Source organism: Cricetulus griseus (assembly GCF_003668045.3).
Source record: "Cricetulus griseus strain 17A/GY chromosome 1 unlocalized genomic scaffold, alternate assembly CriGri-PICRH-1.0 chr1_0, whole genome shotgun sequence".
Taxonomy (NCBI): domain Eukaryota; kingdom Metazoa; phylum Chordata; class Mammalia; order Rodentia; family Cricetidae; genus Cricetulus; species Cricetulus griseus.
Window position 1 is genome coordinate 146,609,429 of NW_023276806.1, and position 23,700 is coordinate 146,633,128.

At 40.0% G+C, this 23,700-nt stretch overlaps 1 protein-coding gene across 2 annotated transcripts in view; it reads left to right on the forward strand.

Moving 5' to 3' along the window:
• Positions 1-23,700, forward strand: part of Syt1 (synaptotagmin 1) — a 199,876-nt gene that overhangs the window by 60,220 nt on the left and 115,956 nt on the right. For both annotated transcript variants that reach the window (XM_035451860.1, XM_035451861.1), the window contains exon 5: positions 514-681. In XM_035451860.1, the coding sequence (XP_035307751.1) occupies positions 514-681 (168 nt within the window). The remainder of the gene's footprint in view (positions 1-513; positions 682-23,700) is intronic.

Genomic DNA, 23,700 nt, shown 5'->3' on the forward strand with positions numbered 1-23,700 from the left:
GTTATGAATTGTAATGTAAATATCTGTGTTTTCTGATGGTCTTAGGCAACTCCTGTGAAAGGGCCATTCCACCCCCACAGGGTTGTGACCCACAGGTTGAGAACCACTGGTCTAGATGGTTTTTAAAAAGTAGTATCCATTAAACTGGTGTCTAAATGACTTGAAAGTTTTTGAAACAATAGTAACAATATTATTTCGCAAGAGACAGTCATATAGTCAAATGCAATTGAGTTTCTTACTCTTTCATTGATCATGAAGTATTTCTAGAATAACTAGTGGGAAGATCCATTAGTGATAATACCAACTGCTTCTAGAACCTTGGAATGAAATGATAAACCACTGGAATACTTTTCCATTTTCTCCCAAGTAATTTAAGTTCCAAGCAATTGGCTAAAAGACTCAATGGAAGAAGAAATGTTGTTTTTCCAATATGCATATTAAAAGCTATAGACAAATAACAGTTGTCAAGCATTTTGTGACCAAAGGTCTTACCCCTCACCTCCTTTCATGCAGGTACCATACTCGGAATTAGGTGGCAAAACCCTGGTGATGGCTGTATATGATTTTGATCGCTTCTCCAAGCATGACATCATTGGAGAGTTCAAAGTTCCTATGAACACTGTGGATTTTGGCCACGTGACCGAGGAATGGCGTGATCTCCAGAGTGCTGAGAAGGAAGAGGTAGGGAAGTCATTAGCATTTCTAACATGACAGGTTGTAATCCATTCACCTATTGCTGCTCAAATACTAAACCAGAGAGAGATGACCTTCCTGAAGGGGGACATGGGCCTTTACACACTGATACAAGAGTCCGAGGGATTGGATGACCCTGCTAAAATATGTTCAGCACTTCTGGGTGGAATTTAAAAGGCAACAGAGAGATGCACACACTGGTAATATAAGCAGTACCTTCTTTCAAAGGACAGTGAGCAATCATTTTGTATTGTCTACATGGGCTTTAGAACTATTACAGTCAAATGAAAGGGGGTATTTTCCTTGATTATGTGTGATGTTGAAGTTTGTTGTTTCTCAGGCAGATATCAAAGCCTCATGGGTTAAAAAAAATCACACACAAAAGCTGATATTAAGCCCATTTGTTAAATGACTCACATCTTCATAGTACTGTTCACATTGTTTTCTTCCTAGTTTTAATAGCTTTGTTTTAAATGACAGTATTTTTTTTCTATCATTTAAAAAAGGTTCAATATCCATAGTGCATTTGCACTCCATAGTAACCAATTCTGTTTGATTGTGCGATGCCTGCCTGGCATGGGCGTTCTGCTGTGTGAATGTCTCAACAGGATAATATTAGAAAAACAAACAATCCCTAGCATCTCCCTAAGCAAATCCTTTCACAGCCCCTCCATAGGATACGGCAAATAATCTCCTAGGGACCCATGAACGGTGTAGTCACCAGGAGCTCTACTTGCCAGGTTCATGGTGTAGGATTTTACAATCATACCCAGTGGCTTTCCAAAAAGTGCTTTTGCCTGCATTTAGGAAAATTTCCTGGTAGTCTATACTCACTCTTTCAAAAACTCCTTAAGGCAACACTAAACTTACAGGTTCGACCTAGGTAGACTGTCCTCCCGCTAGGTTTCCACTTCTTTCCTCTACCGTTTTCCTCTCCCATAATTTAAGACATTTGTCACCCAAATCATGGAAAACAACTCATTCTGAAAATAGTAATTACCAGGTCCCTGGAAATGTGCTACTGTGCTTTCAGTGAAAACAACAGGTATGTGTACCAGTCTCCAGCTGCCTCTTTTTCCTACCTTCTACCTGTCCTTGATATCACCAACTAAACTGGTTTCTGGAGAAAGACCCAGCTCACAATCAAAATTCTTCATCATTTCAATTCTAGCCAATCTATTTATTAGCCCTGGCACCTAGAACAAGTCACCTACAAACTTTCAAATTCACTGTTTTATTCTAAAAGGTGGTGTCACATTATCCACACTGTATATCCACACTTTATAACTAAGATTGTTAGAATGTAAAACTTAGTCAGGCGTTGGTGGTACACGCCTTTAATCCCAGTACTCGGGAGGCAGAGGCAGGCGGATCTCTGTGAGTTCAAGGCCAGCCTGGTCTACAGAGTGAGTGCCAGGAAAGGCTCCAAAGCAACATAGAGAAACCCTGTCTCAAAAAACCAAAAAAATAAAAAAATAAAATAAAATAAATAAAACTCCTCACAAAGAGTCTGGTAAAGGGAAACTCTTCAGTAGAGGAGTTAATGATTGCCTATTCTATTTCATGGCCTGTCTTCATTTTCCTATTCTTATGTATATCAACTTAACTCTATTTTCTCACCACCATTGTACTGGCTGAAAGCTACTGGGCATTTTCAATGGGAAACTACAAACCATTATAATTTAAAGTCTTAGAACACATTCCCCTTTGGTCTTCACTCAGACGAGTAACTTTGTTCCAGTGGAGAGACCATTTTCTCTATTGTGAAACAGGAAACTTCCTAAAATAGATGTCATTCAGCATGTCTTGGCATGACTAGATACAGGTAGACATGTTCTCGTAGGAAAGGAAATAAGATCCAATTACATTTCATACCTCAAGAGTTCCTTGTTCTCCGTGATACGTGCTGTGCCTTTTTCTGTTAAAAATAATTGTGTGAGTAAACCGAAGTCTAACTGACTTCAGTGCTCAAGACTTCAAAAAACTATTTTTCCACTTGAGCTATTGTGTTCACGATTTCATTTCACCTATCAATGTTAAATATCACTTTCATGTCATAATGAGTGGAAAGATTTCAAGCAGCAGCTTTGGAAGTTTTTTTGTTTTTGTTTTTGTTTAAAAAAAAAAAAAAAAGGTAACCACGGTGGCGGTGGCTATTCAGCCACAGACTTGGATAGATGCAGGCTAGACCAAGCCCACAGAATTCAATGCTTGAAATGTTGATAGAATGATGGAAGAGTGTTTTACCAGTGAAGTCATAAGACAATGAAATAGTTGCGTAAGCAAAAGGATGGCATGCTATTTAGTGATTGATTAATGTGTAAGCAGTTTAGAAAGGGATGGGCAACTGGCTAGAGTGAAGGCCTCCAGTGGAACACACTACAGCACAGGTTCAGATGGGAGGAGACCGTGGGCTATGGCTCTCTCTAGCTCCCATTGCTGGTGAAATTTCCATCCAGTTCGCAGCTTTCCTCAAATTAGCACCATCCAAGCTGCCTATTGGTTTTGGTTCACTGCTATGTTTTCTTTGTTTTGTGTAATAGGACTGACTACCCCTTTCTACCTCCCCATTTTGCAAGAGGAAGATAGAATTTGACCTTGGAGACAGTCTGACCTTTCTCTCCAGAGGTGGCTATGTATAACACCATTAACTTTATCCTACTCTCTTCTCAGTATGTAGCCTCAAAATCATTCCATATAATCAACATATATGGTTTCCTTACACTTGGAAAAGGCTTCAAATATGAATTCACCAGGCTGTCTATGTTAATTTTTCATATTTTCCTTTTTGTTCAGCCATTCAAAATATAATTTCTCAAGCCACCCAAAGTCACATCTGGAACCAACCATCATACTTTCAGAATAATCTATTCATTTAGTATTTTTCCTGCAACTATGACTCCATTTTTGTTTTTCTAAATTGCTTAGTTTAAAATTTGTCTCATTCCTGCATCTAGTTTCAAGGACATCAAGGTGTTTTTATCCTTTACATTTTCCGTTTCTTATTTTCCTGCTTATCTCTAAAGTGGTGGAAGGAATTCACAGCAGTAGAAAACACCTGGGCTGTTTTTCTTCATTTGCACATTTGCCCCATGGGCTGCAAACTCTCAGGCCTCAGTGCTGTTTGCTCTCTGGTAGAAAGTAAGTCTGTCACCTCTCTTTGTGTGAATTCGTTAGAGTGCTTTTTAAATGAGGCTCCATAATCCAGTGCAAATGGGAAAAAAATTGATTGCTGAATTAAAACAAGTTGGGACATAATTTAATTAGTACCCAGGCAGAAGGGAAGAGAAACTACTTTAGGTCCTTAATGGAAAATCAATTTTGCAAGAAAATTTCACATTTTTGAGCCTAATTAGAAAAAACATTTACTTCACAGAAAAGCATTTTGAGAATACATATTCAATCAAATGGCAGGGTTTTCGGCTTCCAGTGGTCAATTATGCAGTAGTTCTTTGAAATGAGTTAAAGACATTTCTCACAGCATCTTTATGGCCAAAGATCATAAAACATTTGATGTTGTTTCTAAGCACATTTAGAGATTAGATGGCAAGTCAAGCTGTCAGAGCCATTCCCCCAACACATACCAACAAACAAGCTCTGATTGGAAATAGGTGTAATTGATATGTCAACAGTAGCCTTTCTTGTCACTCATAGACCATCACCTTTAGGAAATGCCCTGAAAACATGTGCTTACATCCACAGCCTTTCAGGAAGACAGACACAATATGCTTCCAGGTTGCAGCTGCCCTTACTGTTCCCACTGGGAAAAGTCTGGGGCAGGGGCAGGATAGACACATAGAAAATCATTGTTGTTACTTTTTGTTGACAATTACAAAAGTAACCAATTTGCTCCCACTAATTTTTTGTAATGTCTTCTTCACTGTCTCTTTCCTACTGTCTCATCACCTTTATATGACTCATATAGAACCTTATACATTAGCTTTAACTAACTTTTAACAGTAAAGTTTAAACAATGATGTAAGTCTCTGCTAGAAACATGAGATTTTACCCAGGGGAATATGAGAATATGTTTTAGGGAGAATTCAAATAATATGGCCCATACCCAAATTTACCATGCCTAGAAAATTTATTGTTAAAGAAATATATGGTATAATAGATGTCAGCAGTATAGAAGTATTTTATAGTATATTGGACCATGATGCACTTCAGGATCTTTAGTATCTATGTGTCCATTCTACGGGATTTGAAATATATTGATTTCACCTTATCCTACAGAAGCATAAACACAGCTGGTGTTCTATGGCGTGTCTTTGACCAGAATTTCAATCACTAATTCTATTTTAATGCATAATAAATACTGTCAGTTTATAAAGTGGTTAAGAAAAATATTATAGAAAAAAAGTAAACAACTTGAAACACCACTGGAGTATACATAGTAGAGCAGTTTTAGAGACAGATAAACTCCAAAAATCACATAAACAAAAGTTTAATACTTGAAGATTCTCCATAAAAGTAATATGAATTGGACTCATTTAAAGCAAGAATTAACCATGAGGAAAGGCCCTTGATATTATCAAAATGCCATCTGCCTAGTATTCATTGCCTCTACTCCCATTGTCACTTTCTCCTACACTGATCTGGCTCCTTTGTGTCCTACAAAGATCTGGCTCCTTTGTGTCCAAAGCTTGCCAAACACACCTGATATCCTCCTGGTCTGTCCTTTGACTATACTGCACCTGCAAGCTTCCATGTGTGCACACAAACACAAATAATTCTCATAACATTGTGTAAGAAAACTAGTGGCCATAGAAAGTTCTAGTAGCTTGTCCCAGTCTCCACGACAATGCAAGATGTAAAATTAACATGCAGTTCTGAAATCCACATGCTATTTCCCTATAACCTTTTAAGAATTGTCTCTCATAATCTTATTAGCCTTCAAATATATTTAAAAATATATGAATGTCTGGGTACTGATTGGATAACCCTTTTAGATGTTACAATGTGTTGTAAATATTTACAAGATAGCAAAATCTCATTAACTGAATCATTTTTACTATCTCACAAAGGTATTATTTCATAGATAATCAGTATGATTTCCATCTAAAGTAGAAAACCTTAAAATTTAATGTTACTCATTAAAACAAATGTGTCATTTTTGTATATGAATGTGAATAAATACAAGGAAAGCAGGTGGTTTTTACTTTCCATGAAAAATGTTAGATAAATACATTTCTTCCATTCATCCAAAACATATATTGAATATCTATTAAATGAGCATGTAGAGAAACAAAATATATAAAACAGATTGTTACTGCATATGAAAAATGGTCAATCATAGTAAATTTTCCTGATGTTAAAATAATAACTAAAGAAACTAAACAAAGTACCGGTAAGATTTATAAACAAATGTTTCATTCAGATAGAAATAGGGGATAAGGAAGCTTGAAAACTGGGCTAATACAATGATGAGGGAGCTGGCTCAGTGGGTAATGGTGTTTGTTGCCTAGCCTGAGGATTGATCTGAGTTCAGTCCCTAGGACCTACTTGGAAGGAGAATGCCAACTCTTTTTTTTTTTTTTTTAAAGACAGGTCTCACTGTGTAGTCTGGGCTGTCACACAACTCTCTCTATATATAGACCAGGCTGGCCTCAAACTAACAGAAATCTGTCTGCCTCTGTCTCCCAAGTGTTAAGATTAAAAGTGTGCACCATCACACCCAGCCTGCTTGAGAGTCAACTTCTGAAGGCTATTCTCTGATCTCCACACACACACTGTGGAACATATGCACCCCTGCGTGTGCATGTGTGCCCACACACAAACACAATGTAATGAAGTCTTTAACTGGGTAGATTTTGAATAAACAGAGAGAAACCAGGACAGTCCCCAAGTAAAAGAAACCAGCAAGAGCAGGCCCAATTAAGAGTGAAAAGTTGAATTGGTATCTTGGGAAATAAGATTGAAGTAAGTGACTTACTGGCAGTCTGTCCCTTAGACATTGAACTGATAAATTTAGACTAGGGACAGTAAGCTCATAGAACTAAGACTAGACATCAAACATGAAGCCACTCGCCCCGTATACGCTGTGCCAAACATTCTACTTCCTAGGTCTCATATAGTTTCTGAGCAAACCCCCGGGGTTACTCTTTGTGTCACCATTTTATATATAAAATAACGCAGTTTATTCTGCACTGCCCAAAAAATAACCAGCCTACCAGTGATTGAGACTCAGGCCTGTCACCCTCCAGAACCCACTTTCTCTAAGCCCTGCTGTATTGCCACTGTTCTGCCTGACCTCAGCGAGTACAGGCTAATTTTCCATGCCTGCTTTTCCTACAAAACATCAAGAAACTTAAGCATATAGTTGTCAGCAAATTGGCTGAAAAAATTAAAACATACTAAGAATTTCCTTTCACAAACATGATCACCAACTCTATCAATGTTAAGAGGACTAACTATCCCTAGTGAGTACCCAACTATCCAAGTGACCATGATGGTGGCAAAGCCCTACCGGCTTTTGGGTTATAGCCCCCATTTCAGAAGGTCTTTCTCAACATACAGAACATTCTTCTGCCTGTCCTGCTCAACAGTGGCTTGTCTGTCTTTATAACCCTTTGTATTGGCCTTGTAGAGTCCCAACAGTGATAATGAGTTGATGAGGGAACCCGGCGAAAGAATTTTAGGTACAGAGGAAAGCGATGGGGTGGGTGTTCTTTTGAGGCAAGTACTTGGATTTTGACCAAAATGTTCTGAACATTAGCAGTGTTCTGTAGTCTCTCAAATGGCTTATTGTGGGGCAAATTCTCACTGAATTTCGTGAATTTCTCATAAATTTTGATACATGTTGTACCAAGGAAATCAAATTTGTGTAAAAATAGAAGTGAGTGTAGGTGTTGGGTTTTTTTTTCTTTATATCCAAAGAATAAAAGAAATGAGAGATTTAAGTTGAATTTGAAGTAAAATGGAGCAGAGTGATGGGAGGTGCAGGTTTGCAGAGCAGGAACAAACCAAAAATGAAAGAACCAGGGGAAAAAGAAACGGATAAACTTAAGCACTCTTGGCCATCTCTGATCCCATAGGGTTTGGGGTTTTTTTTTTTTATTTGGGGTTTGTTTTTTTCTGAGTGGGAAGCAAAGCAAGAGAATGTCTTGTTCTGTCTTTCACATATTTGAATCTTTCAAAATGTAATCTTTTCTGATGAACTTGTCATATGTTTTGGCACAATTTTTGTTATTATCCTGTTTGTGGATCTTCAAATTAAATGTTTTTCCCTTCTGTCTTCCTCCTACCTACCTTTGGGCAGGCCAAATGTTTGTATTGTGAAATCGTTAATCCATTACAATCTGTTACTCCACAACTAGAGGAAATGTCAGCAGTTGCGTTGTGCTAGCTGTGCTACAGAGGGAGGAAAAGATTCACTGACCAATCAGACCTTCTGTAATTAGAGAAGAGAGAACACACAGATACACCCCCACCTCGGAAAAAGAGCTTTAAAATACTGCTAAGTAATTTTGTACTTTTGTCAATGTAAAAACATTATGCCCCTTTTATAGGACAAGGATTGCATTAATTTCTGGGAATATGGTAAATGAAATAGCCCTACTCCACCTAGGTGGTTATGAACCAACAGTGAGACAGAACCACTGAGTAGATTAAAACTCTAGACTCAACTATGTGAATCCAACCATGACTTCATTCCTCCTGGGGAGTATTTGCTCTTATTATTTGGGTTAATATTACTAATGTCTATGAAAAAGTTACATTCTAAAAGAGATCTATAGAGCTCTTCCAACAATATTTGGCACCAGGTAAATAGTTAATATTAGTTATTTGGGGTATTACAAATACCCTCAGAGCCCTTGTTTTCTTGCCAGCTGTAAAGGCATGACTGTGACTACTAGACTTTTGTGGTGTTTCCTTTGGGAAGACAGTGAGGCCAGCCTAGAGGTTCAGGCAATATTGGAGATGCTATCATGAGAGGAGAATGTGCCTAGATTTCATGAGGAGTCTTGGATATGAATATTTTCCAAAAAGGCCCAACCCTGGGGAAGGCTCAGCAGGTGCAAGTAGAAGATAACACAGTGTAACCAATTTTCAAGGTTCAGGAAACTTTTTTTTTAACCCGGGTAGTAACAAATGCTAAGGAGATTGCAGAGAAATTGGGAACTTTGTCTGGTGCTAATAGAAAGGATGTAACACTTCAGAAAACAATCTTTAATTTCCTCAGAATTATAAAAAAGAGTTACTATATGGCCTAGCATACTCCTAAGAAAAGTGTGTGTCACTATCAAATGAGGAAATTCAGAACAGCATTTTCACAATAGACCAAAGCAAAAACAACCTAAATGTTCATCAGCCAGTGAGTTGATAAAGAGTCACATGATGGAATATTGTTCAGCAGCAAAGACATGAAATACTGAAAGACATAGCATCACCAGTGAACCACAATAGGCAAAAGGACAGACACACAGTATACAGATGGCTGGGGGGGGGGACTGGGAATAGAAATAGAGAATGGCACATAATAAGTATGAGCTTCTTGCTGGAGTGACAAAAATATTCTAAAATAAGTAATGGTAATTATATAACCCTGTGGATATATTAAACTGGTAGATTAAATATATATTTTATGATATATGAATTACATCTTAATAAGGCTATTAAAATCCTCAGCTGCTAATACTCCATACATGAAGCATGAGGGAGTTCATCTGCAACTCCATTTGAGAGGGCTCTGGCTGCAGATGGCCCTCAAGAATGAGATACCGTTTTAAAAGAGATATATCTTCAAATATTCTAGTATCACTTAAGACTAGGGCACTTGCTTCCAAGACAATGTTCTCGGCTTTCAGAACTCTTAGCATTAGGTCAGGACAAAGATTCCCCTTAAATTGACTACAAACCCAGGCTTACACCTAAAACCAGCTAGTAATACCTTGGTTCAGATACAGTCATCTTCCACAAGCCCACCTCCCTTTAGGTAAGAACTGCAGAAATAAATTCTCCTAATGGAAAAGCATTGTTCTAAATATCAGAACTAGTCCTTTTTGCTAGCCATCTTCATGTGGTGGCTTCTCAGGATCCCCAGTTGCTCTTTTCTGGACTTTTTAATGGCCTCAATAATGTGTAAATTGCAGGCAAAATACACTAAAGGAAAACCTTCTACTGTTATTTTGCTAATGGGACATGGCATCAAAATGCCTTCTAAATAATATCCTTACATCTAGTGCAGCCCTCGCCCCTTTTCAGGGGCTTCTTACTGAAATGACCAGATGTTAACTTGGTCACTAGCCAAAAGCACAGAGAGGTAATGACCACCAAGTGTTCACCCCTGAATAAGATGTGTATATCACCCTTTCCTTGCAAGTCTTAGGAACATTGCAAAGTTGGCAGGGGAGCAGAAAGAAAGTAAGAGACAGAGGTCAGAGGTGACTTCAGCAAAATATTATCTTCTGGACATGGTGGGGCCATTACACTCATGAACCAGTGATGGCTGCCTGCACAACACCAAGACAGTCAACATTCTATCGTGGATGGGGGAGTCTCATGAGGATGCTCCCCTAACATAGATCTATTCTTGACTTGATGGCTGATGGAGAGAGGGTCAGTTTTCTTCATGGATGTGGTCCTTGGCCTGTTGACCATTCCCTAGTAGATAGCCCTACACCTATGTGCACACTGGCAGCGCTGATTAGACAAGGTGAATGATAAAGAAGAAAAAAGATAATCATCAGGTATGGAAAAAGACAAGATTGGGGACAGGCTTCTGGGAGAGAATCTGAATGAGGTAGAATGGTGGGCAGATATTATTAATACATTATGTACAATTTTCAAAAGGTAGATCAAATCATTTGAAAGTTACAGACAATAAAATGCACAGTATTAAATTCATTGAGCCCTGGAAATTAGCCACTACTCTAGTTTAAGGTACACAGTATTTCTTACCCCAAAAACATCCTCCATACTTCTCTCCAGTCGATGCCGAGGACATCCCCCCAAAGGAAACCACTTCTAATTTTTATCATCATAGCTTATAAAGTATGGTATACCAACCTCAAAATGTTAGTCATTTTCCTAGTGCTAGACTTCTGTGTCATTTCCATTTAGGATTATTATTGAGAGAAGCTGTTTTAATGCACTTAGAACAACTTTCCATAGGCATGTTTTCTTTTTTTTTTTTTTTGCAGATTTTTTTATTTGAATTAGAAACAAGATTGTTTTACATGTCAATCCCAGTTCCCTCTCCCTCCCCTCCTCCCCTATCACCGCCCCCCAACTAAAACCCTACCTGTCACATATCTTTTCTGCTCCCCAAGGAGGGTGAGGCCTTCCATAGGGTGTCATCATAGTCTATCGCATCCTTTGGGATAGGGTCTAGGCCCATCCCCGTGTGTCTTGGCTCAGGGAGTATCCCTCTCTGTGGAATGGGCTCCCAAAGTCCACACTTATGCTAGGGATAAGTACTGAACTACTACAGGAGGTCCTGTAGATTTCCGAGGTCTCCTCATTGAAACCCACGTTCCTAGGGTCTGGATCAGTCCCATGCTGGTCTCCCAGCTATGAGTCTGGGGACGAAGAGCTCCCCATTGTTCAGGTCAGCTGTTTCTGTGGGTTTCACCAGCCTGGTCTGGATCCCTTTGCTGATTACTCGTTCTTCTCTGCAACTGGATTCCAGTTCAGTTCAATGATTAGCTGTGGGTGTCTCCTTCTACTTCCACAAGCTGCTGGATAAAGGCTAAAGGATGTCATATAAAACAGTCATCAATCTCATTATCAGGGGAGGGCATTTAAGGTAGTAGCAGCACTATTTGTAATAGCCAGAAACTAGAAGCAGTCTAGATACCCCTCAACTGAAGAATGGACAGAGAAAATGTGGTACATTTACACAATGGAGTACTACTCAGCAGAAAAAAACAATGGAATCTTGAAATTTGCAGGAAAATGGATGGAACTAGAAGAAACTCTTCTGAGCAAGGTAACCCAATTACAAAAAGACAACATGGTATATACTCACTCATATGTGGATTTTAGACATAGAGTAAAGGAATACAAGCCTACAATCCACACTGCCAGAGAAGCTAGTAAACAAGGAGGACCTAAGAGAGACGTACATGGTCCCCTGGAGAAGGGGAAAGGGACAAGATCTCCTGAGCAAATTGGGAGCATGGGAAGAGAGGGGAGGGAGCTAGGAGAATGAGAAGGGGAGAATAGGAGGAGTGAGGAGGACATGAGGGAGCAGAAAGGTTGAGTTGGGGGAAGAATAGAAGAAAACAAGAAAGGAGATACCATAATAGAGGGAGACATTTTAGGTTTACAGAGAAATCAGACACTAGGGAAATATCTGGAGATCTACAAAGATGACACCAGCTAACAATCTAAGCAACAGAGGAGAGGCTACCATAGGCATGTTTTCAGTCTCCTGTAAATTTCTACTTCATGGGAAGGTATATTGTGTATGTATAAAATATTTCTTTCAAACCTGAGAATACTGGGGTTACTAGCAACTCTCTCTCTCTCTCTCTCTCTCTCTCTCTCTCTCTCTCTCTCCTCTCTCTCTCTGTGTGTGTGTGTGTGTGTGTGTGTGTGTGTGTGTGTGTACATATTACAGAATTATTACATAGGGTTCACTCATAGTTCTTTTTTTTAAACTTACCTCCCAATCGGTACCCAACACCACCCCATCCCTGACTTCAGCTGTGCCCACCAATCCTGTACCACTCACTCATCACCTCCCAGCTTTCATCATCTGACACACAGATATCCAATGCTACATCATGAAGAGTTGCCTCGTTTACCCACTTTTCTGTCTCTACACATAAAGATTAATCAACATATCACAGTGCATAGCTCTTAGGCAGAATTATGTCATACATCCAATGTACTGCAAGTCCACTTCCAAACCATTCAAACTTCTGACCCTAATTTCCTCATTGAAGAATTTGAAATGGTCTATGTACACATGTACTTAAAATGTGTAAGTTAATTTTTCAACACGGGGCTGACTAATATGAAATAAATGCCTAAAATTAAAAACAGGTACATAAAATAGCTTTTCTTTTCTTATGGGCAAAAACAACCCATAATTTCCTGAACAACTTAGAGATACATGGGATATTTTTGCTCTTACCGTGGGGCCAGTGGCAGTCTCAGTATTTTTACCATTCCTGTTTGCTCTTCCCAGATTGCAATTAACTGAAGGTGAAGTAGATTGGCCACTGAGCTTTTCCATAGAGCTGAGAATTCTTGTCCTGCAGCTTCATCCAAAACAGCTTCTGGCCCTTACTATCTTCTTGCCAGTCCTATCTTATACCCCCCTTCTTTATCTTCTCTCTCTCCTTTCCTTTCCCACTCACTCTCCCAGTTTAAATACCTCTCAGTCACTATAATATGCAATCATTTTCCTCCTAATTCAAGTTCCCAAACACTAAACTCGGTGGTATCTCTAGAACATCTTGCTCTGGTGCTTAGGGCTGCCAGGCTCCTCACACACAGCAGAACCGTGGGCAGTAGGGAAACCAGCACAACACACCCAACTTGATCCAGACCCCTCCTCCTTACCACCCTCAGTTGCTTCCTTCCTGGGCAGTCCTCCTCACACATTTCCTTCCTCTTCCTATGATGAAACCCATCTCTCAGCATCCTTAAAGTGCTTTCTGCATCCAAACTTCACTTTTCATGTGGAATACAGAACATGTTTGGGGACTAATTTGGGCGCCTGGTTCAAACTAATACTTAAAGATGAAAAGTGTGAGTGAAATGGAAGACCTTACCTACAGTTCTAGCCAGAAAGGAAAATTCAAACCTGCCCAGGTCAAGGTTTTTCGAATGTTAAGCTGCATACAGTATAGACTATGGGCCGATGTCATTGATCACCAAGTTTACCAACTGTTCTTTAGTTTGATGTTTTATCATAAATGATCAATGTCACACAAAGTGTTTGCTGAAATTTCTGCTTTCTGCTGTTTAAAAATAGGATGGAGAAGGGTTCAGTTTAATACTGAACCAGTACAGTTAAAGTTTTTTTTTAATTTAAATTAGAAACAAGCTTCTTTTACATGTCATTCTCAGTTCCCTCTCCATTTGCTTTCTTTTTGGTAAGCAGTGCTTCTGATGGTCTGTTATCTGCCAAGTCAGGTACAGTGCTTAATTAAGATAGCGTTAATAGCACCTTAAAATCATCTCTACAGAGTGTTTGAGACCGGCACTGTGCCAGTGTTGCGTTCTGTCATTTACTCTTCATACTGCTACTATAGCAAAGGTGTCATGGTTATGTATGTCTGCCTTAATGATCAAGAAGTGGAAAGGCAAAGATGAACTCCATGTGGATGGACGAACACTGTGGGAGGGCTTCAACCAGACTGTGTCAGAAGGCACTACTTAGTATACCGTAAATTTGCTTCTGTCTGTGATTGTCACAGGACCAGTGCCGAGGTCTCTGCTTCTCCATACATATATAATCCACACATGGCCAGTAGTTTATTTTCCTCATTCTCCCAACTCCAAGGTCACTACCATGAGGTGCCAAGCGGCTGCACAACAGCCCGTCTCTACACTACTTCCAAGTCACAGGACTCTTGGCTACCTGAAACTCTCTAAGTCCCCCTTTCCCAACATAGATCCATGTGACAGATGCCACACAGAGTTAAGATGCCTCTACCCCACCATTCACCATCCCTGTAGTCTATTACACAGTATGTCCCTAGACAGAGAACTTCTTGTATCTCCTTCATCACACTCCTTTATATCAGGCATGATGACCTGTACAGTACAGAACATCCCACCTGATAATTATACTTCAAGAACCAAAGATTAATGTCACATTTGCATATACAGCTTAAACAGGTATACCTGAACATGGGTGAAACTCCTTTTTAAGTCCTCCTTTCATCCAAGGGGGATTTCATTCTTATAGTGCTCTATCTTTACTGTAGGTTCTAAAAGGAGAATTAAGGCTTCCCTTGAACTCACAGGAATTTATGTGACTCTGTTTCCTGGGTGCTGGGATTAAAGGTATCTTAGTCAGTGTTCTATTGCTATGAAGAGACACCATGACCACAGCAACATTTCATTGGAGCTGGCTTACAGTTTCAGAGGTTTAGTCCATTATCATCATGGTGGGGAGCATAGTGGCGTGTGGGCAGGCACTGGAGAAGTAACTGAGAACTACATCCTGATCCACAGGGAGTGAGACAGAGAAATAGAGTGGAGGAGGCAGAGCCTAGCATGGACTTTTAAAACCTCAAAGCCCAATCCCAGTCACACACTTCCTCCAAGAAGGCCACACCTGCTCTAACAAGCCACACTTCTTAATCCTTCCAATCCTTTCAAACAGGTCCACTCCCTGGTGACTAAGCATTCAAATACATGAGCCTACAGGGAACATTCTTATTCCAACCACCACAAAAGGCTCATGCACCAAACCTGACTAAAAGAAAGAAAAAACTTCATACACTTGATTTTGACCATATTCTTCCCCTCACCCCAACTCTTACCAGATCCTCCCCACCTCCTTACCCGCCCAAGCATCCTCTCAAATAAATAAATAAATAAAAACAAAAGAAAATTTAAACAAATCAGCAATACAAAACTGTAATGAAAAACTTACAAGAAGGAAAGAAAAGGCCATTTTGTGTTGGCCATCTGACTCCTGAACATGGGGCCTGCCCAGGAGTGTGGTTGACACACACAGTGCCACTCAGTTAAAGTTCTCTCCCTCTCCAAGCAGGTACCAATTGCAAATAGCTTCTTGGTTACTGGTAGGACTTTGTGTCCATTCCCCTTCTCAGTGCTGCGATTTTCTCAGGTTTGAACCTGTGCAGGTCTCTGTGCAGGTATCACAGTCTCTGTGTGGCTGTGTGTGTATCAGCCTTGTTGTGTCTGCAGATGCTATAAAACTAAATGTTTTGTATGCTTGGAGTTCTGAGCCTCTGCTTCACAGTGCAGTAAAAGCTATCTATTAACATTATCCAGCAGAGTTAAGATATTGAGCTGTGCAGACTTGTTCTATTTTTGTCATTATAAAAATAATAATTTCTACGGATCAATAAAGCCGCCAGAAATGAGTAGCTCCAGTAGAAATGACTGCAATTTGAAACATGGTGCTGACCAGTCTCTTAGATTTCTGTTTTAAAGCTTACCTTTTATTAGGGGACCAAGGCAGAGGAGAGATAGAAATAGCCTGCATTACACATCTTACAATGTCATGTGATGATCAAATGTATACCATCAGTCCCCAATTTATCCTTTCTTCAAATAGAAACTAGTCAATATTTTGAAGAACATATTGTAACACCACTGCATTAGACATTTTCATGTGATCTTTGCAGAAATTATTTTGAGCAGTCTCACATAAAGCTTAGCTGAATTTCCACACACTTTTTACCTTCATTAGAGGAAGAGTCATCATCATTTCTAGTGCAAACTTTCAAAGCCTTGTATTAGCTGTTGTTCCAACCAGTTACCTCCATCAGCAGACGATCTCTCAGCTGACTTCTAGAGACCTTGATTCTTGCCACCCCAGCATACCTTTTGCCCAGATTCTTCTATTGGCTGGCTGTGTTCCCTCTTCAATACTTTCTTAACTTTGGCGTTATATTTGTTGATCAATCCCTTTTGCCAGGAACACAATATGTTTGACTGAAATCTTAAATAATTAAATACATTAGCTTGATGAAACCTCACTGGCTATAGATATTCAATTTGTAAATGGAGAAACTGAGACTCGCATAAGTTAATGAACTTGTCTGTAATCATGTAACCTACAAAGAATGGTCAGAACATAGGTGTTTTCTTTATTCCAGAGCCTACACTCACTATTATTTATCTCAAAAATTACTTGTAACAGGAACTTCATTAAATCCCTAATTTTGGTCTTTCAGGAATACTTTGAGAAAAGTATTAAAACACTGCTAATTAACTTTTGGAGGAAATAAGGCTTTTAAATAGGGTAACAGGGCTGGGGACAGGACTCAGTCAAGTGCTTACACTGCCCATGAAGACTTGAGCTCCAGTCCCCTGTACTCATAGAAAAAGCCATTTGTGGAGGTGCACATCTGTAACTGCAGCATTGGAGGGTGGAGATAGGCAGACCCCTGGACCTCTGACTTGATCAGCTAACTCCCTGCCTCAAAAAATAAGGTGAAGAGCAACTGAGGAAGTTACCCAATGTTGACCTCTAGCCTCTATACACATGGAGACACAGGCATGCGCGCGTGCATGCACACACGCGCGCGCGCGCGCGCGCGCACACACACACACACACACACACACACACACACACAATATGGTAGTAACCTTTCTCTTTTTCACAATTAAGGGAGTTTTCCTGAAGAAGTCATCAAGCTCAGAAGATACCTATTCTAATAGCACACTTGCTATTTTAATTCTCTCTTTATCATTCTTTTGATCATTTAATGTGGTAGAGGAAAATGAGATTCATTTCTCCAAGTGACGTCTGTCCCTATACAGCACAAGCAAACAAGCAGTAAGGACGGGACATAGCTGAATTCTAACAAGGCTAAACTGTTCTTTGGGGCTTCTGGTTTGAGTCTGAAGTCAGTGTTTATCAGGATGGGTTGTGCAAGTCACCAGGGAATAAATTCACGGAAAAACCCAGTCCTTAGTTACAAGGATCCAAGCTTCTCTCAGATCCTCTTGTTCAGCTCAGAATGAATTCAGTGCCCTGGGCTAGAACTTAAGTAACTGGGAGCAGAAACAGGTTCATCATGTGTAATCTCCACAGGCAGATAATGCCTGATGCACTGTGTGATGTCCTCTAAGTGGAGCCCAGAGCCGCTTGCCCAGGCAGCCATTAGTTAGAGTGCCAGGGCGAAGGAAAAGAAGTGGAGGCTGAGAGTGGACCAGGGAGAGCACACGATTGTTTCCGTGCCCTGATGGGTTGACCCGCCTCCTCCTCTCTGCTCAGCACGTGCATCTATACCTTATTCACAAAGAAATACTTCAGCACACCTCACTTCCTGAGGAAAATCGCACGCTCTTGCCTTCCAAACTGAGAACTGAAATAGTTCTTCCTAAAATGCAAGTTCTGATATCCCTAAACAAAGATTTTGTACGAGCTAAGCTAAAATCTCCCGAGGATCTCAATTTAAGATAGAAATTGTTCAAACATATTCTGAGCCGGTGGAGTTTGAGGACTCATCTGGACCCAAATAGAAACTGGTGGTGACATCATCTTCTAGGCCTATGTTTCAGCTTTCCTATCCAAAACTTAAGATTTCAACAGCAGTAATAAAATGAAACTCAGATTTAAGGTTGCATCCCTTTGGACTCTTTGATATACTGTATATTTCAACCTTTCTGAGTCTATGTTGATGAACAAATTGTAGGTTGGTGTGAAAATGCTACGTCTCACTTTTGCATCGTCTTTGAACAGCCACCAGTGAATTTGTTAACACTGCCTCACTTTTGTACATTTTCATATGTGCTATAAGCCATGGAGTCCTGGGTGTCTGATTCAAACTGTCTCTGCACTCCAGCCTTGTAGCGTCTAGTTGGATTTGGACACTTAAGATAGATGAGCCAGAATCTCTTGAAATGAGAGATCTCAGTGGTGACAGCTTCCAGTGGGGAGGGTCAGATATCCACTTAAGTCGACAAGGAACAACTTTCTGAAGACCCCATAGTCCAAGGAGAAGGAAAGACATGCAAGTGTGGGAAGAACCAATTAAACCTGAGAAGACCTTTTTGCAAGTGTTAAATGTTAAAGCAGATGTCTCAGGGAGCCTACCTCTTTGCAAGATTTTTTTAATAAGAACTAGGACACAAATTCGCAGACCTGTTTCAAGGTAAGGGAACAGACATGGTAATCTCCCATGGGATGATTCATCAAAAAGGTGTTTAAAAAACAAAGCCATGGGAGGAAAGGAGCTGTCTCATCGATCTAAATCAAGCTTGTGTGCATTTTCTTTCTCTCCCTTTCCTGCCTCCTAATCCCCCCCCTGCCCCCACATTTTCAAAAGACCTACCACATACTCTCTCCAATTACTTTGACAAACAATGATGGCAGGCATTGAGGCTTTACTGTCTTTTAAAGTCATCCATTTTTTGACAGTGAAAAATCGAGGAAAGGGTTCCCTGAAGCTGCACGCTACAGTGATAGATTCAGGGAGTGAGTTTAGCAGAGTGGGTTTTCAGAGATCGGCCTCTGGCTAGCTTGCTTGGGCAAGTGCCCACAGCAGCAGCCCTCAGTGGACAGTGAGATGAATATAATAAAGACAACAGTCACATTATCTGGACTTTCCTACCAGGTAGTAGCTTGTTAAATAAAAAGCAACTATATTTTAATAAGAATTATTAACACACATATAAAATCAGTCCAGAATGTAGAATTTCACATTCCAAATGAGTTCTGATAAACAAATTCTAACAAAACTGAGCTCCAGATGTCATAGCAGCATTACTATAAGTCCTCATGCTCTGGCACCAACTTACAATTATCCACAACAAAGCGGGCGCTGAGTTCAACAATAACAAATAGGGTCTCTAAGTTGTATTAGGCTATTAGGTAGACGTTAGATATAATTATATGGGAAAATCCATTAGCATATTAAATAGAAAAGGCAAATATAAAATTCCATTTGTAAATCTACATATAGTGGGGTGTTAGAAGCATTTGTATACAGTTATATGTATATTTTGGGCACTATGAAGTAAGAAAAATTATCTTTGAATGCTTTTGATTATCTTCTTTGGGGTCCCATTTTAACAAGCATATAAGGAAATGCATGCATACAAGGAAATGCATGACAAATAATATGAGAAATCATTAATTTTTCAAATTCCAACCCAGGATATTCTGGCTTCCAAAAAGACTGTGAGTCATCAGAAAGGGGGAATTCACCCACCTTGTCTCTCCTCCTTTTCCTTCTCACTTTTCAAGAGCCCTGTCAGCAGAACACACATTAACTAGGTCTCCATTTTCAATAATGACTCGCAAAGAAAACTTCAGTGGTGGTGTTTCTCAACAATGGAGCGAATCAAAATAAGGAGCTATAATCTGTCAGTGTCACAAAAAAAATATATTGTCTAATGATATCAACAATTTTGACAAATACATCACATTGGCCAAAAATACTCTCTTGCAACCTGGATTATTCAAAGAACTTATATTTTTAATGCTAGCTGAGCTGTGAGATGGGACCAAATGATGCCTCCCTTTTCCTGGCCATCACAGGAAGCTGTATTGGCTGGCACGTTTGCCACGTTACAGCAACCTCTATATGTCTGTCTGCATCTGAACTCCACCCTGGGGAGAGTAGGGTGGTTGGGGAGCTGCCAAACTACCCATTCATTTCTACAAGACTCTTGACCTGCTGCTGACAGCTAAGGAGATTTGCTTCCACAGCAGGTTGACCAGAAGCTCAGGGGATGTAACGTCCCAGTACTTACTGTGTCACTCTCTAAATCACAGCTTCCCTGTGTGACAAGCATCCCTTCCCGAACTGGAAAAGAATGTCTTGAGGCTAAAAGGAAACATAAGATCTTCTTCTGAGTGAATATGGAACAAAAGATCACTGGACACTTCACAAAGAAAAAACTGGTTCACACTTAATTTCATACAAAATACAGAGAACTTATTTTTAAGCCCGCTATGCCTTTCGGATGGCCAAGTCAAGTTTCTTTTATAAATGCCAGTTTTGAATAGTTGAGGAAATTTTAGAAAATCATTTCTAGAGCTTGGGAGATGGCTCGGTTGATAAAGTGTACACTGCACAAGTGTTAGGACCTGAGTTCAATTCCAAGGGCCCAAGTAAAAAAAGCCATCTGTGGTAGTGTACACTTATGACTTTAGCTCTGTGGAAAAGGGGTGTCACTGGCCAGACAGGCAGGCAGACGACAAACAGACAAACAGACAGACAGACAGACAGACTCATGAGGGAGCTGCATGTGCCAGAGTGAGACCCCCACCAACAAACAAGCATTACTGATGTGGAGTAACTATACCCAATGCTGACCATTAACTTCCACATACATATATATGTCCATATTCACACACATGTCACTTCTATGAAACCTATGATTTTCAGAAAACAGAGAAAGAGTAGCCCGATTCATGTAAGGCCTACATTTCCTATTCCCTCTATATATACTGAGTGAGGCTACAGAAAGAGTTCATAGAAAAACAAAAAAAGGAGCGGTATCTTTGGAGTCAAATAGACTAGTTCAAACTGCCTAAACATGCTCTCTACAAACTTGAAGGTGTCCGATATTCACTCTGCATGAATTTCCTTATGAGTAATGTGGACAATGTTATAGGCCAGATGGAATGAGATTGACCATGTGAAAACACCCAACACTAGTAAGTGTGCCATGGACTCTAGCCCTTTCTCTTCTTTCTCCTACGCCCTGGGGCTAGTCTACGATCCGCATTAACTAATAAATGGTGCTGCTGCCATTTCCTCCCACCTCTTCAAATACAGAGACATCCTTATAGAGAGAAGAAAAATTAAAACTGAAAGCATGTGCCATGCATAAATTGTTTTTAAAGAGTAAACCTGCAAAATGGAACGGATTTCCTGTCTTTTGCAACAGACGGCTCATTTTAGCATAATTAAAATAAAACTCAGCTAGTTTACTTCTTACAGTATCCAGAGATCCCCCACACCCTTCCCATCAATTTCCTTTCTTCACGGTGTTAGAGTTGGGCTATGTTCTCAGAGAGGTTCATGACAAGCTATAGTTAATAAGTTTTCCATGGTGTCAAAAGTAATAATATCAACGCGCCGTTGTGAGTTAAATTAATTTTGTTTTGTGCACTGGCTTGCATAAACGTGAGTGACATTTCAAAATATGATCAGGCAGGAGCTGGAGGAAGCCGAATGGCAAGGCAGAATGAGATGCAGCCATCAGAGTAGAGCAGTCAGCTGTAAGCGCCCATGAGCTCAGCAGGGAGGTGTGATGTACTGTGACAGCAAACTTAAGAGTGCTTTGGTGGATGGAGAATATTTGCCCTTCAAAAATAAAATCCTAATTTTGTTCTGAGAGAAACAAGAGATGTTTGACGTCCTAACTCAATGTTTGAAAATGAAAGACCATTGTCTTGCTAATTTCTATTCTTGGTGTCTTTCAATACACAGACTTTTTCCCCCTTTTACTCTGTTTGCAAGGGGGGACTGACTATTAATAGCTTTGTTGGTATTGTTGGTTTTAATTTGATTTTAGTGTTCAAAATTACATTGTGTGTGTGTGTGTGTGTGTGTGTGTGAGAGAGAGAGAGAGAGAGAGAGAGAGAGAGAGAGAGAGAGAGAGAGAGAGAGAAGGGGGCACACACTCCCCTAAGCTGTTCTCACTTCACAAAGGAAGAGTGAAGAAATTCCCTCAAAACTTCCACCTCATGAGCCAGACTCCAAAACCTGTCATCCAGGTAACCACCAAAGCCCATGCCCTCTTTCTTCCCAAGCACCATTTCCACAGTGCCTTCATTGGCTCAGTACCTTCCACAGTTGACTATACAAAAATGAAACATAAAAACCAAGGAGGCGGTTTCTCCATAGAAGGTTTCAATAATTCAATGCTTCAACTCCTCAAGCCTCCATCTGAATCTCATGCCTTGCTGGGATGATCAATAAGACACCTTATCTGTACCCTGGGAGTTTAGAGCCAGCAAAGAAGGCTTGATGCTGTGTAGAAGTGGGAAACTGAGAGGGGGAAATGATCAAAATGTGAATTGAAGTATGCTAAAAAGATGGTAGACTTCAGCATGTTGAGACAAGGATTTGCACAAAGAACAAATAGGTTGAGCACTGGGAACATTTAGAGGCTGAAAAGATGTGCAGATCTGATTAGAACAAATGAGAGGAATGAAAGGCAAGGGTAATCCAGAGAAACAAACAAGGGTCCTCAAGATGAGAGGTGGCATGTTATCATAGTGAGGAAGGAGCCGGCGGCCATATCAGCTATGTGTTGAGATGAAGCCCTTGGTAGTGCGGATGTGCTAGAGGCTGGACCTGCATAAGGAGGTTGTTCCAGGGTCTATGAAACAATATAGCCATGGAGATAAAAATAATTTTAAAAGAGCTAAGTTAATAGAATTTTCTTAGTTGATAGATGGGTTGGGAATAGAGAACTATTGAAAGTGATTTCAATCTTAATTTGGTTGGTAGGCAAATGTGCTTATAAAGCAATAAATGAAATTATAGAAAGATATACAAATATTAAAGGAAACATAAGTTCTGTTTTGGTCATTGATTAAAATAGTTTGTTTCTTTTTACAATCACATTAATATTCCATTTTCCCAGTTACTACTTATAACTACAGTCACTTGATGGCGTTTCAAGTTTTTGATTCTGATACCACATTGCCAGTCAAATAAATGACTTTCCTAAAATTGCTCATAAAGCAAGCCAAAGGCTAAATGCCTTCTTTGACAAAGAAGCCTGACTGTCCCCCTTGTATCTTAGTCTGATATATTTTCTTCAAGTTTCCCTGGGGATTTTGTGTTTTCCCTTTCCACATGTCCCATTGAGTAGCCACATGTAATAACCTGCTGCAGCCAGGCTTCTGTTGATCCAAAATCCGGGGCTGCCGAGAATTCCAGTGGAGTTCAGATGCAAACTGGGATTTAGCAAAAGGTAGGACTCAGTGGACTTCAACTCTGGAAGACCTGCCTTGTGAGGGATCTGGCTCATCCCTGAAGGAGAAGGAAGGCCTTTGAGAGGGTTCATACAAGGTGGCATACATGTGTCCATGTAGGTATGGCTCAAGCCCCACCCCTTGCTACTTGTGTTCTCCCTAAAATCCAAGAACAACCTAGGAAGAAGAGTCACTCAGGTTGCAAGTCTATGTACACAGGATGCCATAGCCACTCTAATGAAATCAATGGAAATGCATCATCTTTGGTGAGGAGATGTACCAAGGGCGGAGTAAGTAATATGAAATGATGACTTTTTTTTTTTAACTTTGTGTCAGCTGCATATGGATAGAGAAGTTATGGACTCAAAATAATAATAATAATAAACTAGTGCACAAATGCATTTACCATATTCTAGAAATTGTTCTAAGAGCTTTCTGTATCTTCTCTCATTCCATCT